Source organism: Pangasianodon hypophthalmus, chromosome 3, assembly GCF_027358585.1.
Source record: "Pangasianodon hypophthalmus isolate fPanHyp1 chromosome 3, fPanHyp1.pri, whole genome shotgun sequence".
Lineage (NCBI taxonomy): Eukaryota > Metazoa > Chordata > Actinopteri > Siluriformes > Pangasiidae > Pangasianodon > Pangasianodon hypophthalmus.
The window spans coordinates 7,482,195-7,495,464 of NC_069712.1; the positions used below are offsets into that span (position 1 = coordinate 7,482,195).

Genomic DNA, 13,270 nt, shown 5'->3' on the forward strand with positions numbered 1-13,270 from the left:
AGGAAACAACAGTTTATAGCTGCCATAACATAAGTGATAAAAGGAACTAACTTGTTTCTTGGACATTCCACTGCATTAAATCTAACTATAAAAGGATGAAAGTAAAATGCAATAGTTTTTAACTTAATAGTTAATAAATTGCTGTGATCACACTACACTGTCATTGATTAGCTTCCTATAACCCCATGCCCTGTTGTGTTTTATTCCTACATAGCATTTCCCCACCCCTCTAAAACACACATGGGGAAAAAGTAAGAGCCTGGAGGCCATGTGTGTCCCCGCACAGATAATAATCTCAAAACTCAAAGCAAATCAGAGGGTCGTTAAAAACAGCATGGAAAAGACAGGCCGTGGAGGATGGATAATTGAGAACATAGACAAAACAAAATTATTATTATTATTATTATTATTATTATTATTATTATTATTATTATTATTAGAGCTCTTGACCAGTTTACCCACACATCCATTGCCTGCTTTGCAAACAGAGTCAGAGTAGTAATCCCCCCCCAAAAAAAAAAAAAAATAAATAAAAAATTGGATCATGATGGAAAAATAAATAAAACAGCAACAAAATGCTTTGTATCCAACTTCAAAGGCTTTTGCAGAAACATTTGATTCAAAATAGCTCCAAAAATAATAACAGAAATGTTTCTCTAATACTAAAAGTCATTAACTTGTTATCTATATAAAAAGAGAAAAAATGAAGTTTACATTAAATGTAACTTGATACATACTGTTATAAACAGTCATGTTACATTCCTTGGAGGAGAACAGGAAAACAGATAATAAAAATAGACAAAAAAAAATAGACAAATATGTTCATTTAAAGTGTTTTTGAGATCCTACGCTAAGCTAACCTCAATCCAGCTCCTGAGATCTGCATAAATTGAGGGCTTTCAGGGTAGCAGCAGTATTCTTGGTATTATGCATATTAGTTTAAGGCTGTCACAATGAATCAGCGAGGGTGTCCATCCCCCGTCTGCTCGGCACTGCTAATTATTGGATCAGGGATAGACGGCTTTCTCGCCAGCAGCCCCCAAGCCCGCAAAGAAGAAAAGCCGAGGAGAAAAGCGTTCTGATTTTGGGTTCAGAGCGAGCCACAGAGCAAGCCCACAGGGTCGCGAATCGATCGACCATAAAACCTTTGTCTGGTGGCTTTCGTCTCATTCGCAGAGCAGATTTGTCACATCTGCGTACGTTTCGCTGCAGACAGAGGGAGCGTAATAACAGGATACAGTGTCACTTTATATGAAAAAGACAGACAGAAGGCCCTCTTGCTTGATATCGACGGAATTGGTTTTAATTCTATGGACTTCTGGCTAATTGAAAGAGGATCACTGTCTTGTTTCTAGCATTCCACACAGCCAAAAAGTCCAACACACGCAGAAACTGCGGGCAAAACCTCTCTCCATTCATGATGCTCACCGGATTACACATGTGGGCCATGTGGGTGGATGGGAGGATAGGGAGAGATCACATCTGGGTCTGTTCTTTTAAAACCAGCCTCTTAAACACACACACACACACACACACACACACACACACACACACACACACACACACGCAAAATGTGCATGCACATCCGCAGCAAGGCTTGCTCTAGATTTGTACTCAAGATTTTAATACAAAAGATAAGAGAAAGCAGGACTATGGCAACTTTGTGTCTGTGTAAATAAGGATTAAATGTATAACACAGATGTGAATAGTATTGCATTGATTTTACAGATGTCCTCTAACAAAATCAAAATATTTCTATCCAAAGTGCCGTCTATCAGTTCAGCATGACTGTACATGGCATGGGAATGTTCAATAATATGCTTACCAATGGTGAGGAAGGAAAGATGTATGACATATGGCCATTTAATGAAGCAGAGTGTAATTTTTATTTTTTACAGAGGTGAATTACAATTACAATGAATTACAATGAAGTCTTCACATGTCCTGATCCCACTCCTTCTAGTTAAACTACATATGCCTTGAGTTTTTTTTTTTTTTTTTTAAAGAATGGACAGAATTGAGCCTGCTCTAGGAGGGTGGAGCTAATTTCTTGGCCAGAAACTAGCAAGATGTATTTGTATTAGAAAGGTATCTTTTAAATGATACGGTTATTACAGGTCTAGAACCACTTTGAAAAATTACTAGCTGCTCCTTTAAACTTAGCAATACCTGTATTTGTTTAAAAAATAAATAAAATAAAATAGAATAGAATGAATAGACACAGTTGACTGGATGATACACTACATGGCCAAAAGTATGTGGACATCTGACTGTCACTCACATATGTGGTTCTTCCCCAAAGTGCTGCCACAAAGCTGGAAACTCACAATTGTCTAGAATGTTGTTGTATGCTATAGTATTACAATTTCCCTTCACTGGAACTAAGCGGCCCAAACCTGTTCCAACATGACAATGCCCCTGTACACAAAGCAAGGTGGCAACTCCATATTATTACCCGTGATTTTGGAATGGGATGGTCAACAAGCACATATGGGTGCGATGGTCAGAATACTAATACTTTTGACTATATAGTGTATATATTAAGTGTGGTTGGTAGAACATGAGTGTACGCAAACACACTGGTGAAGCTTTAGGATTAGTCTGCATTAAGAGACAGTTAATATAGGGACAGGGAGGGCCTCTTACCATTGCTCAGATGTACGCCGTTTTCATTCTCTGGGCTGTACCTGCAGAAAATGGAAGTCTTTAACAAAAAGGGGGGTTTGCTTAACATTGTACCTTCACTGTGTAGTCATAAAGAATAATCTGATAAGGACAGAGTGAAAACTAATCAGTTATCTGTATTAAAATACATTCAGTGCATGTCTTCCCCACTAGCCTATTACACAAGTGCTACTATACAGGCCTTTGTCAGACAAAAACATATTGACTGCTATACAAATAGACAGAACAAGTAAATACGAATCAAAGTCACTAGTGTTGCTTTGTAGAAGTCAAAAGGACAGGGCAGAGAAAGAGAGTTAAAGCCTGAGGGAGTTGAGTCTTATCAAAGAATGGACAGACTAATCCCAAAGACTGTGAGTCATGTGGAGGAAGTGACAGATGGATGGAGGAATGGAAAGCATGAGTGACGACAGGAAGTGTGCTGCTGCAGTACTAGCACAATCTCTTTACAACCTTTCTAAACCTGCACTAGTCTAAATGCTACCTAAAAGATTGAGAAGGTTCCCTGAAAATGCACTGACGTTATAAAACTCGTATAAAGCATGTGTTTATGGTTAAATAGCTGAGAGTAGAGCATGCAACACTGGCAACATAGTCAGAAACCAGAAGTTGTACAGTACATTCACTGAAAGAAGGGAGCCAAATGCAGAGGAGTGGAAAAGAAAAATAAAGCAAAGAAGGCGAGTGGAAGGTTTTTACCTGTGGCTGATTCCTGGAGCTTCTCCCTCTTCCTTTTCTTCTTCTTTCCCTAGAAAATATCCAGAATGAGACTTAAAAATACAGCTCAAACCGTCCTGACCACTCAAGATTTCATGTTCACCAAACACTGAATGTACGCTCCTCTTCAACCCCTTTATCTCTCTTTACTTTACCTGATCCAATCTTCTATATCTGTGAAAGCATTACAGTTCAAACACATCTCACTAATCCTTGTACAAGACATTAGGAACTAATGATCAATCCCAAAGTTAAACATAGGAATAAAATATCTGGTCTGCTCTAATTCCATGAAGATCACTGCTCTCGAGCCAGAAGTCAGGATTGGTTGAGGATTTGTAGCTTATGCTAAATCCCCTAGCAGGGTGACTATAGGTATAGATCGCTCTGTGCTGTCATTTTGCGGTCCAATATGAGGCATGCTTTGGTTGCCTGCTGTAAAAGTCTGATAATCCACTTATTCAGCAGCTAATCTGTGTATTCTAGCTGTGGCTGACAGAGCCATGGAACTCCAAGTAGGGAACGAGCGTGCAAGACAGAGCAGGGATGGGCTCATAGTGCTTAGCATGGTTAAATACAGCTGTATGGCCGCCGCTAATGCAACCAGCTGAGTGGAAAGTTCATCCCTCTTTGAAGTGTTTCTTAGCCTTGTGTGCTCGTACTAGCTTGGTGACTGGTTCAACTTAAAATGTTCACGTCCATCATTTCCTGAATCATATCACTGCTTGAGTAGACTCTCTCAAGATTGTCTGATTAATTTTAAGGGAATGAGTCCAGTGTACTGCAATGTGAGAAGCATAAGGCATGTTTTGGGGAAATTTGTATAATTCTATGTACAGTAACAGACTATCAGTATTACTGATTTTGGGTTGCTTTTGTATATGCTCATACATAATGACTAGATTGCATTGTACCTCAACACTGTTGAATTCTTAAAACTAAGAACTGGTCTGAAGGTGTTGATTAATTTCCTATAGCATCTCTGACAGTATTGCCAACTATAATTCAAATCATAGGTTTATATTCTCATTCTATTCTATATTGCTTCTATAGTAACATCCAATTCACAAATAAATTTAACAACAACAACAAAAAAAAACTAATGTCATTGACGTGTTGAATTTTTCTGTAAGGATTTATTTAATATCCACAGATTCTCCAACATCAGCACTTTGTGACAGCCTGTAGGTTTCCTACCACAGGAAATTTTTGGGGACAGAATAGTTGGCAGTTTGTGTTTTCTCAGTAACAAGACAAGCTGCATTTCTTGAAAAAAAAAACTGAGGAAAGAAAGACTGTTTATAACTGCTATTATGTAAGTGATAACAGGAACTTATAATTTGTCTGACAGATGTTCCACAACAATTAATGTAACTAGAAATAATTGGGATAACTAGCCCAATAAGCTGTTCTTCAATTCATGAAACATTCTCAGTGGCAGGCTGCTTTTGGTATAAGAAGAATAAAACTACACTACAGGATATGCTGTTAAGGGAAAATGTATTAATCATAGTAAATATTATCTAGTGCTCTCAATACTACACTATTCATTCCTGCTCTATGCACCGTTTGTACTATTCAGCACTTTGGGACTGCATATGCTGTACCATCTGTACTTTCTACTGCATGTCATACCTGTGAGATCAGTGACAAAGTATTTAGTTATACTGTATTAGTATCTCAACAATAAAATTGAATTAAGATTAATATGATATAAATCCTCAAATAAACAGTTCCAGCAAAATGCAAATGAATTTATTGTATGCACAGAATATTTGTCCCTGCAGAGCTCTTAATAACGAGAGGCATGTTTTTAACAAACATATGACTATTGTGATTATAAATGATTAGACCAAAATCAAAATTACTGTAAAAGAATCAAGCTCAACCAAATAAACATTGCCTTTTCAAGGGCCTACAAAACCTAGACTGGCCTAGTAACGAATGTCTATAGCCGTCTCTGAGTGGTAACACACATACACTGACAGAAGCTCAAAACACAAACACACGTCACATTTCCCAGCATGTATGGATACTTACGTAATTGTCTCTAGCAGACCAGCCTGGGTATAACTGCATGTGGAGCTGCCGTTCCTTGCGGGCTAATTCATAATACTTTGCTTGCTCTTCCCGAGATAAAGCATGCCACTGTTGGGTGCAAAGAGAAGATTAGAGAAAGAACATCAGAGTCAGTCCATTACTTGTGCACTTTCAAGTTCCCAGCAAAGAGACGCATGCTAGTGTTTTGCTACAAAATCCTTTGCCAAATGATTTGTATTTTGCAGGGGGGTGGGGGGGAAGGCAAGGGGGAAACACGATGAAGAGATTAACTTGCACAGCGAGGGAAAAAGGGGGCGGAAAAAAACTTTGATTTCATATCAAAACACTGGTTCCAATTTAGCGGCGCTTTACTTCAAACTATGTCAGCGGGCAATTACCCCACACAACCGCAGAATGGTGCTTTGCTGTGGCTGGCTGCCTCAAACTGCTCAGGCTTTGGTTAAGGCATTAAACATGCTCAGTGGTTCCTCTTTTTCCGAAAAGAGGAACACGTCCTGGCAAACCTTAGCACTGCTCGGCCAGACTGTGCCAACCCCCGCACAAAAAACCACTAAATCTCACAAAGTGACAGCTCTTATATCCAAATATCTGTTAAACGAAATGAGACAGAGTGCTACTGATGAAGGACATATGGTGGACTTTAACTTCGATACATACCCTTCTGCCTAGAATCTGGTTGATGGCAGCGCTCTCCTTCAGTGTGCACTCAGCCACCACGTTGGCACGCATCTCTTTCATGTAAAGCATGAAGGCGTTGAGTGGCTTCTTGATGTGAGGCCTCTTGGGCTCCTGCTCCTTTCTCTGCTCGTGCTGAGGCTTCCTGCAAGAAACGATCACAAAAAGAAGCACTTAAAGAAAGTTTGGAATCAATAAAGAAACAATAGAAAAAAAAGAAAAAAAAAAACACGGGGTATCTTAAGGGCAACAGAGGCGTCATCCGGACCGCCGCCACAGAGACGGCAGCTAGTGTGAGAATAGCAAGCGATCGCTTTGGTCATCCAAAGCAGAGCTGCACGACTCACTAGCAGAATGCCTTTAATCACGTCCAGTTGGGTGCTTTCATGCGGAGAGATTACTTCACCAGTAATGGCAACCAAACCCTGTGCCTTGCTCCTCTTGCCAATGGAGGAAAAGAGTCGTCCCTTTCCAAAGCATTTGCACTCGTCTATCTCAGACCTGGATCTGCTACCTGGGGCCAAATGGAGCACAGAGTCTTATCTGTTCACTACTGCTTATCCACAGCCAATGGAGGTTAATTAGAGGCTGTGATTCTACAAGCAGGTCTTGATCTACTGCTAATGGGAGCAGCTGAGCCCTCTCTAGGATAGACACATAAAAAAGGGGTCAAAAATGTGTGTGCATTTGTGTACGAGTTCAGGCCATATAGAAGCACTCAAAAAAACTCAAAAAAAAAAAACAAAAAATCTACAAGCTCACCACAGAACTTCCCTACACACACATAAGAGTAAGTAAATCAGGAACAGGTAGAACAGGGCATTACCCTTTCTATCATTATCACTATTTTATTTGTTTTAAATTAACATCATTTTTCAACTTATGTTCCTTTTCAAGCCCGATACGTGATACACGATACACGATACATGATATGTATCACGAGATACTGGTTTGCTAACAAACTCCGAGCAAAACAGTGCTGTTGTATTGAGTGCATAGAGCTCAATGATACTATTAATTAATGTGTACAAAAATAAATCGAACCCTGAAATAAAGGAAAATTGTTAAAAATTTTGTTAAATTAATATTTCACAATTTTAAAGATTTAAACTTTTAAAAAGATTTTAAAATTTAAACACAAAATAAGATCAATAAGATTTATGTTAGAGTTTTTTATTTTAATTAAATGAAAATTATTATTTTAAATACATATGGGGAAAGCAGGTAATTAGGGTCCAATTATGTACCGTAACTCATTTTTAAAGGTACTCTATATTTTCCAGGTGAAATATACATATTATGGGTTCCATAGATAAGATACCACCCCAGGGTACCCTTTTTTCTGAGAGTGTAACTGCCAGCAATGCAGCAGCAATAAAACTACTAACTGTTGCTTTTCCATGAGATTCAGATACAGCAGATGTGAATGTATAGAATTAAGTACTAAATAACACAGTGTGAATTCAGGACGGACACCGTACTGAAAAAAAAAACCTCCAAAACATTGTTTCAGATATACAGAGTGTCTCTTTCTTTCTCTGGCTGGCAATCAAAGCAAAAAGGAGCAAAAAGATGCAGCAAACGGTGAATATACAGAAGCAGCAGGGATTACAGTTAAATACCCAGTTAAATAGATCTGGTCTAGTGCTGTTTTTAAGCAATGAACTAATGCTGATTATATTTACTACTTGCTGCTGTCAAATCCATCTATTTTTTTTTTTATTTAATGTCTAGTCCCAATCTATATGCACCTTCCATCTTGGCTTCTGGTCTTAGTTTATTTTCCACTAAATTGGATCAGTCATAGTGACGACAGTAAGAGCGACTACATCCATTCAGCGCCAAGGACATCACAGCATGTGGTGTGTTTACACTATTGTTTAGTCCAACATGGAAGAAATGCTTGCATCATCATTTTTTGTCCAGTTGGCTGTTTCTCCTAATTGTTCCATGGCTTAATTTTTCAACAACTGAAATGAAACGGCTCTTTTACAAATTCAGTCATTAAAGATATACTGTTTTTCATTTACTTGACTCAGGGATCAGACTCAAGAGAAGGAGGAGGATGATGATGATGATGATGAGGGACCACTTACATGTGCATCAGGTCTGTCTCGTGTGGAGGCTCGTGTTTGACTTGTGGGTTGACGATGGCAGGGTGGGGGATTCCCGTGGCATGAGGTCCAGGAGGTCCTGGAACCATGTGATGTGGGAACCTGAAAACAGAACCAAACCACAAAGGAGAGTGAATGTGTGTGTGAGACAGAGAGAGCAAAAACATGGCACAGCAGAGATGAGTAGTGCAGTGAATCAACAAGCATAATTTGCTCAACATAAATCTCTTCACCATTATCCTTTGTTGCATGTTAGTGCTACCGTTATATCACATTTTACCATCAGATAGCTCTAGTGATAACAGGAGCAGGAAGATATTTTCCACTTTGTGAGATGACTAAGTCCCAGGATTAGAGTAGCCTTTAGTGCAGACTGGAAGGAAGCTAAATCTGAAGTTCTTCACTGTTGCAGGTGCTCCCTTATTAAACAGAACACTATGCATGTGAAGGTGTTTTACCACCATAAATCATATACCAACATGAAGACTTATTGACCCAGTAAGATCCAGGTAAGAAAAAGTTTTTCTATAATGTTCTTTTAAAAACGGCATCCTTATGCTTGTGTATATGGCACCTCACCATTGTACGAGTGTGAGTCAAATGAAAAGCTTGAAACTGCACCATAAATTAGAATTGAATCAACTTATTTTCTAGAGGAATCTGGACACTCATTAAGTGCACTGAACAAAATGAATATATATGTATACTGTATACATATACAGTACTGTGCAAAAGTCTTAGGCGCAAGCAAAGAACTGCTGTAGAGCAAAGATGCCTTCAAAAATAACGAAACTCAATGTTTCTACATTAAACAAATACTATAAAGAGCAGTAAACAGTAATAAATGAAACAAAGTCAATATTTGGTGTGACAATCCTTTGCTTAAAAAAAAAAAAACAGTAGTCTCAGGTACAATTTGTGCAGTTTTATAAGGAAATTAGCTGTTTTACTGAGTATCTTACAGAACCAGCCACAGTTCTTTGGAAGACTTTGTCACACTTCCTTCTTATTTTTGCAGCAAAACCAGCAGCCTTCATTATGTTTTTTTATCTGAAAAATGGTCTCTTATGTATTATGCTGCTTTCTTTACTGACATACAAACATTTTTCTGTAACATTTAATTTTGTGGTGGAAAACTAATGTTTGGAAATCTAAAATGTTTTTGTACTGAATCAATAATGTAGAAGTCATAAAATAAAAATCTATAACAAAGTTTGTACTAAAAAAAATAGGGTGCCTAAGACTTTTGCACAGTACTATATATTTTTTATACACACACACATACACACTTTTTTCTTGTTTGACTCACTCTCAGTATACAGCATGTGCAACCAATCAGCAAGTACCGTAAGTACCATTAATTCCTGCTGATGCCAATATTGAGCAAATAACATACAACAGGAACCTTCGGTAGGCAGTACTAAATCTTTATTCTTCAGCCCTTTTTGTCATTCTTTTGTGCTGTTTACCAAGAATGTCATTCTTGGATTGCTGTATCCTGCATTCTGTGGCAGTATTTTGGTTATTGATCACAAACACCAATAAAACTGTACGCACAAATGAAGTTAATCTAAAATGCTGTCCATTTGGTTTCCACATCCTCTCCAGTTACTTTCCCATTTGATCTGCAGTGGGGACAGGTGACCTCAGCGCCTGCCTGTGGTCTGATCCAGTTTCAGTGTGTTTACACGCAGAGTGCTCGGCCCTTGCTCAGGCAAGTTCTTTTCTCCTCCTGTCTCGTATGATTCTCACGCTCAGCTCACAGGAGCCAGGGCGAGCTGAGGAGCAGCTGCATACCGCCTGAACGAGCCAAGGAGGCGCACAGCCAGGATTGAGTCAGGAGAAAGCTCAAGATGGGAACAGCAGTAGACACACACACACACGCACCATCTTGATGCCATTTGCTGATTTAGGCTGCCTGATGAGCTGTGTGTGTGTGTGTGTGTGTGTGTGTGTGTGTGTGTGTGTGTGTACTCACCAGCCCAGTGGTGGGGTGATCTGTCCAACTCCTCCAGGGGAGAGTGAGTAAAAGTTAGGAATATCTGGACCAGGATGATGCCTAGGCATTCCTGTATACACAGAGAGAAGTGCATGGTATCATTTGATTTACCATTTTATTTTAGCAGATGCACACACACACACACACACACACACCACCCAGTCACTGATTACTTTCCTATAACAAACAGCACACCCTGTCATGTTTTTATAAATTCAGTAAACACTGGTAGACAGATGCACCACCAAAGACAAGCGCCATCCTTTATGTAAAGTGGTGCATGATGGGACAGGTTAGTACAAAAAGTGTCCATAGTCACTTGTTCAGAAGTTGTTAACAGTACTACACTTGTCTTTTTTTCAGTTTATTTCACTGTTATCTAAAAATTAATCCAGGACAGGACACAAGCATGCAATTTTAGACACAGTATAATATTGATGGAGGGATGTGAGGAGAATTCAAATGCAATACTTCTGACTGATCTGATTCACATCACACAGGACTACTCCCCACACATACCCCAAGGTCAAGAGTATGCACGTAGCCCAGAGTGAAGAAATCTGTCATTGAGTGTCCATGCAATCACACACAAACATGCCCCCCACACACAGAGGACTTCAAATCAACACCAAACTCAAATCCTGCACAGGTCTGGCTTCTTCCAACACCAGGAAAAGGAAAGAAAGAACTTAAGCTCTAATAGAGCTCTTCCACCTGGTTTGAGTGTAGTACAGCATGCTATTGTAACAAACCTATGATCATACAATTTTGTCATCATTTCCACTGCTAAATGGCCCAAACTGTAACTATGTATCCGTGCAGAATTTGGTTCCACTTCTTGCCAGGATACAAAGTGTACCAAACTGGGACATAAGGGTGGAGGTAGTAGTGCAGGGCACTGCTTAATCAATTACAGTCGGTGAATTATCACAAGTAAATAACAAAAAAAAAAAACAAGTTGTGTCGCAAACTAAATGATATTATACTAAATAGTATGTGAAATTTGTTGCATTACTTCATGCTTGCTATTTAGAATGACAGGGTGCAGTTTGGGATCTTTGGAGTGCTGGCTTACTTTAAGGAAGCTTTATTAATATACTATAGCAGACTGGGCAGAGTTATCGAGCTGAGTGTTGAATGACTGTTGCTGGATTCGTATTCTCAATTATGATCAGTCAAACAGACTTGTACGGCAAATGCTCCACATAATCCATGTCTGATAATATATAACAGGTTTAATACATTCAACAAAGCAAAACTGTTTATATGGTGACATTTTCTATAAGGAGACATTTATTTAACATTTATGGAAAAAGTCTCCAGTGTCAGCACTTTGTAACAGGCAGTATGTTTTCCATCATGGTAAAGTCTTCAGGACAGAGGTCATCACGAATCATTGACTCATTAAACAAAACAAAACAAAACAAAACAAAACACAACAGCTGTGTCCAAGACTACTGTATAATTTAGTGCAATACTAATGCACTAAATGATATGATGAAATAGCACGCTACAATTTGCTTTTTCATGCAGCATCTTACTATTTGGTATAGCAGGGTGCAGTCTGGGATTTGGCCCAGCCTAGCTAGCTTTAAACACTTTTCTATTGGACCATGTGGCAATCTTTAATAGTGTCCGATAACATCCTAGTCAAGTAAAATGGAAAACTCGTAAAGTTCTGTTTGTTTGGCTTCTTTAAGGATTTTCACTAATGCTGAGTAAAAGATAAATCCATTCCTTTCCATTGTTGATGCTTAATGCTAACACCAGCGTTGTGTTCTCTGTAACCTCCAGAGAACTCCTTCTACGTTCACGGTTACCATTACGTGATGGGAAACAAACAGTAGTACTTGACCAGGGTACAGACAGTTCTGGATTCTCAGTAATAATTTTACTTTTCCATTGTATCCATTGGAAAAGCACAATGAATGGCTCACTGATGCTGAGAATCAGGCAAAAAGAGCGTGTGCGCGCATGTTTTCAGATGGTGTGGGACTCCACTGAGGATATTTATAGCTCACTAGACCACTACGGCATCACCACATCCTCCCTATCTCTCAACCTCCTTCCTTCTATCTTTTCCTCCCTCATATTGAGTTGCTGCAGAGACAAGCGTCTGCCGGAAAGAGCACATATGGAGTTGAGCTTGTGTGCAGTTGTCTGCCAGACCCCCTGCCACCCCCACAGACCTGGTTCTTCCAGCTGCTCTAAACTGCTGAGGAGGACAAGGTGGAACTCAACTGCTCAACTTCCAGCTGCTCAACTGCTGTTCTAGGTTGAGTCTTAATCAAACTTATTATTTTAAGGTGCGAATGAGGTGTGTGTGTACCTTTGGAGTCCTGTGGGTGGTGCGCGGAGTGAGGGCCGGGGGCAAAGTGCTCATCGCTATAGGTGATCAGAGGTGTGAGGGGGTGAACTGCGTGGGACGGCTGCACCACAGGAACCTTATTTGACTGCAGGACAGACACACAGGGAAGGGACACATTAGAATTCAACACTTTACAAAACATCATAACATTAAAGCAATGATCACACTGGATTGTCACATCACACTTTTCTTTTTTTTTTTTTGTAAGGAATAAATGTCACCATGCCATAGCATTTCCAGGAAAAGCGGCCCATTTCAGAGGGTTAAAGATCACCTTTAACTTCACTCATTGAAATGAAACAAATCAAATACTTTTTCCCCATTTAAAGAAAATTACATTCAATTGTGGTGATCATTGCTTAGCTCTTATCTGCAGTATGCCCTGGTTAAAAGAATAAAAATTGGTGATCTCACATGCCAACATTCTCTCAATCACACCAAATATTCCACTGCAATACTTGGGAGGGAGGAAAAGAGGAGGGAGGAGGGAGAGTTGGAGGAAGGGAGCGCCACAGGGCAGAGGCAGAGCAGAGGTCTCGGGGCTGGAGATCAAAGGGAATCATTAGCCGGTGAATAAGGGAGTTCATTACAGAGCTCCGGCCGTCTGCGGTGGAACTAAGCAGGGTTAATCACGTCAGCAGCGGCCTCAAC

At 39.5% G+C, this 13,270-nt stretch overlaps 1 protein-coding gene across 5 annotated transcripts in view; it reads right to left on the minus strand.

Moving 5' to 3' along the window:
- Window positions 1–13,270, minus strand: part of lef1 (lymphoid enhancer-binding factor 1) — a 43,527-nt gene that overhangs the window by 6,489 nt on the left and 23,768 nt on the right. The window contains exons 4-11 of one of the 5 annotated variants that reach the window (XR_004577909.2): window positions 12,581–12,704; window positions 10,231–10,321; window positions 8,235–8,354; window positions 6,121–6,283; window positions 5,443–5,550; window positions 3,385–3,433; window positions 2,647–2,704; window positions 1,429–1,509 (exon numbers count right to left, since the gene is read on the minus strand). Coding sequence is in view for 3 of the 5 variants with exons in the window: in XM_026933034.3 (XP_026788835.1) it covers window positions 2,670–2,704; window positions 3,385–3,433; window positions 5,443–5,550; window positions 6,121–6,283; window positions 8,235–8,354; window positions 10,231–10,321; window positions 12,581–12,704 (690 nt within the window). In the remaining 2 variants the exon portion in view is untranslated. The remainder of the gene's footprint in view (window positions 1–1,428; window positions 1,510–2,646; window positions 2,705–3,384; window positions 3,434–5,442; window positions 5,551–6,120; window positions 6,284–8,234; window positions 8,355–10,230; window positions 10,322–12,580; window positions 12,705–13,270) is intronic. The other 4 variants (XR_004577908.2, XM_026933034.3, XM_026933026.3 and 1 more) reach the window with 4 other exon arrangements.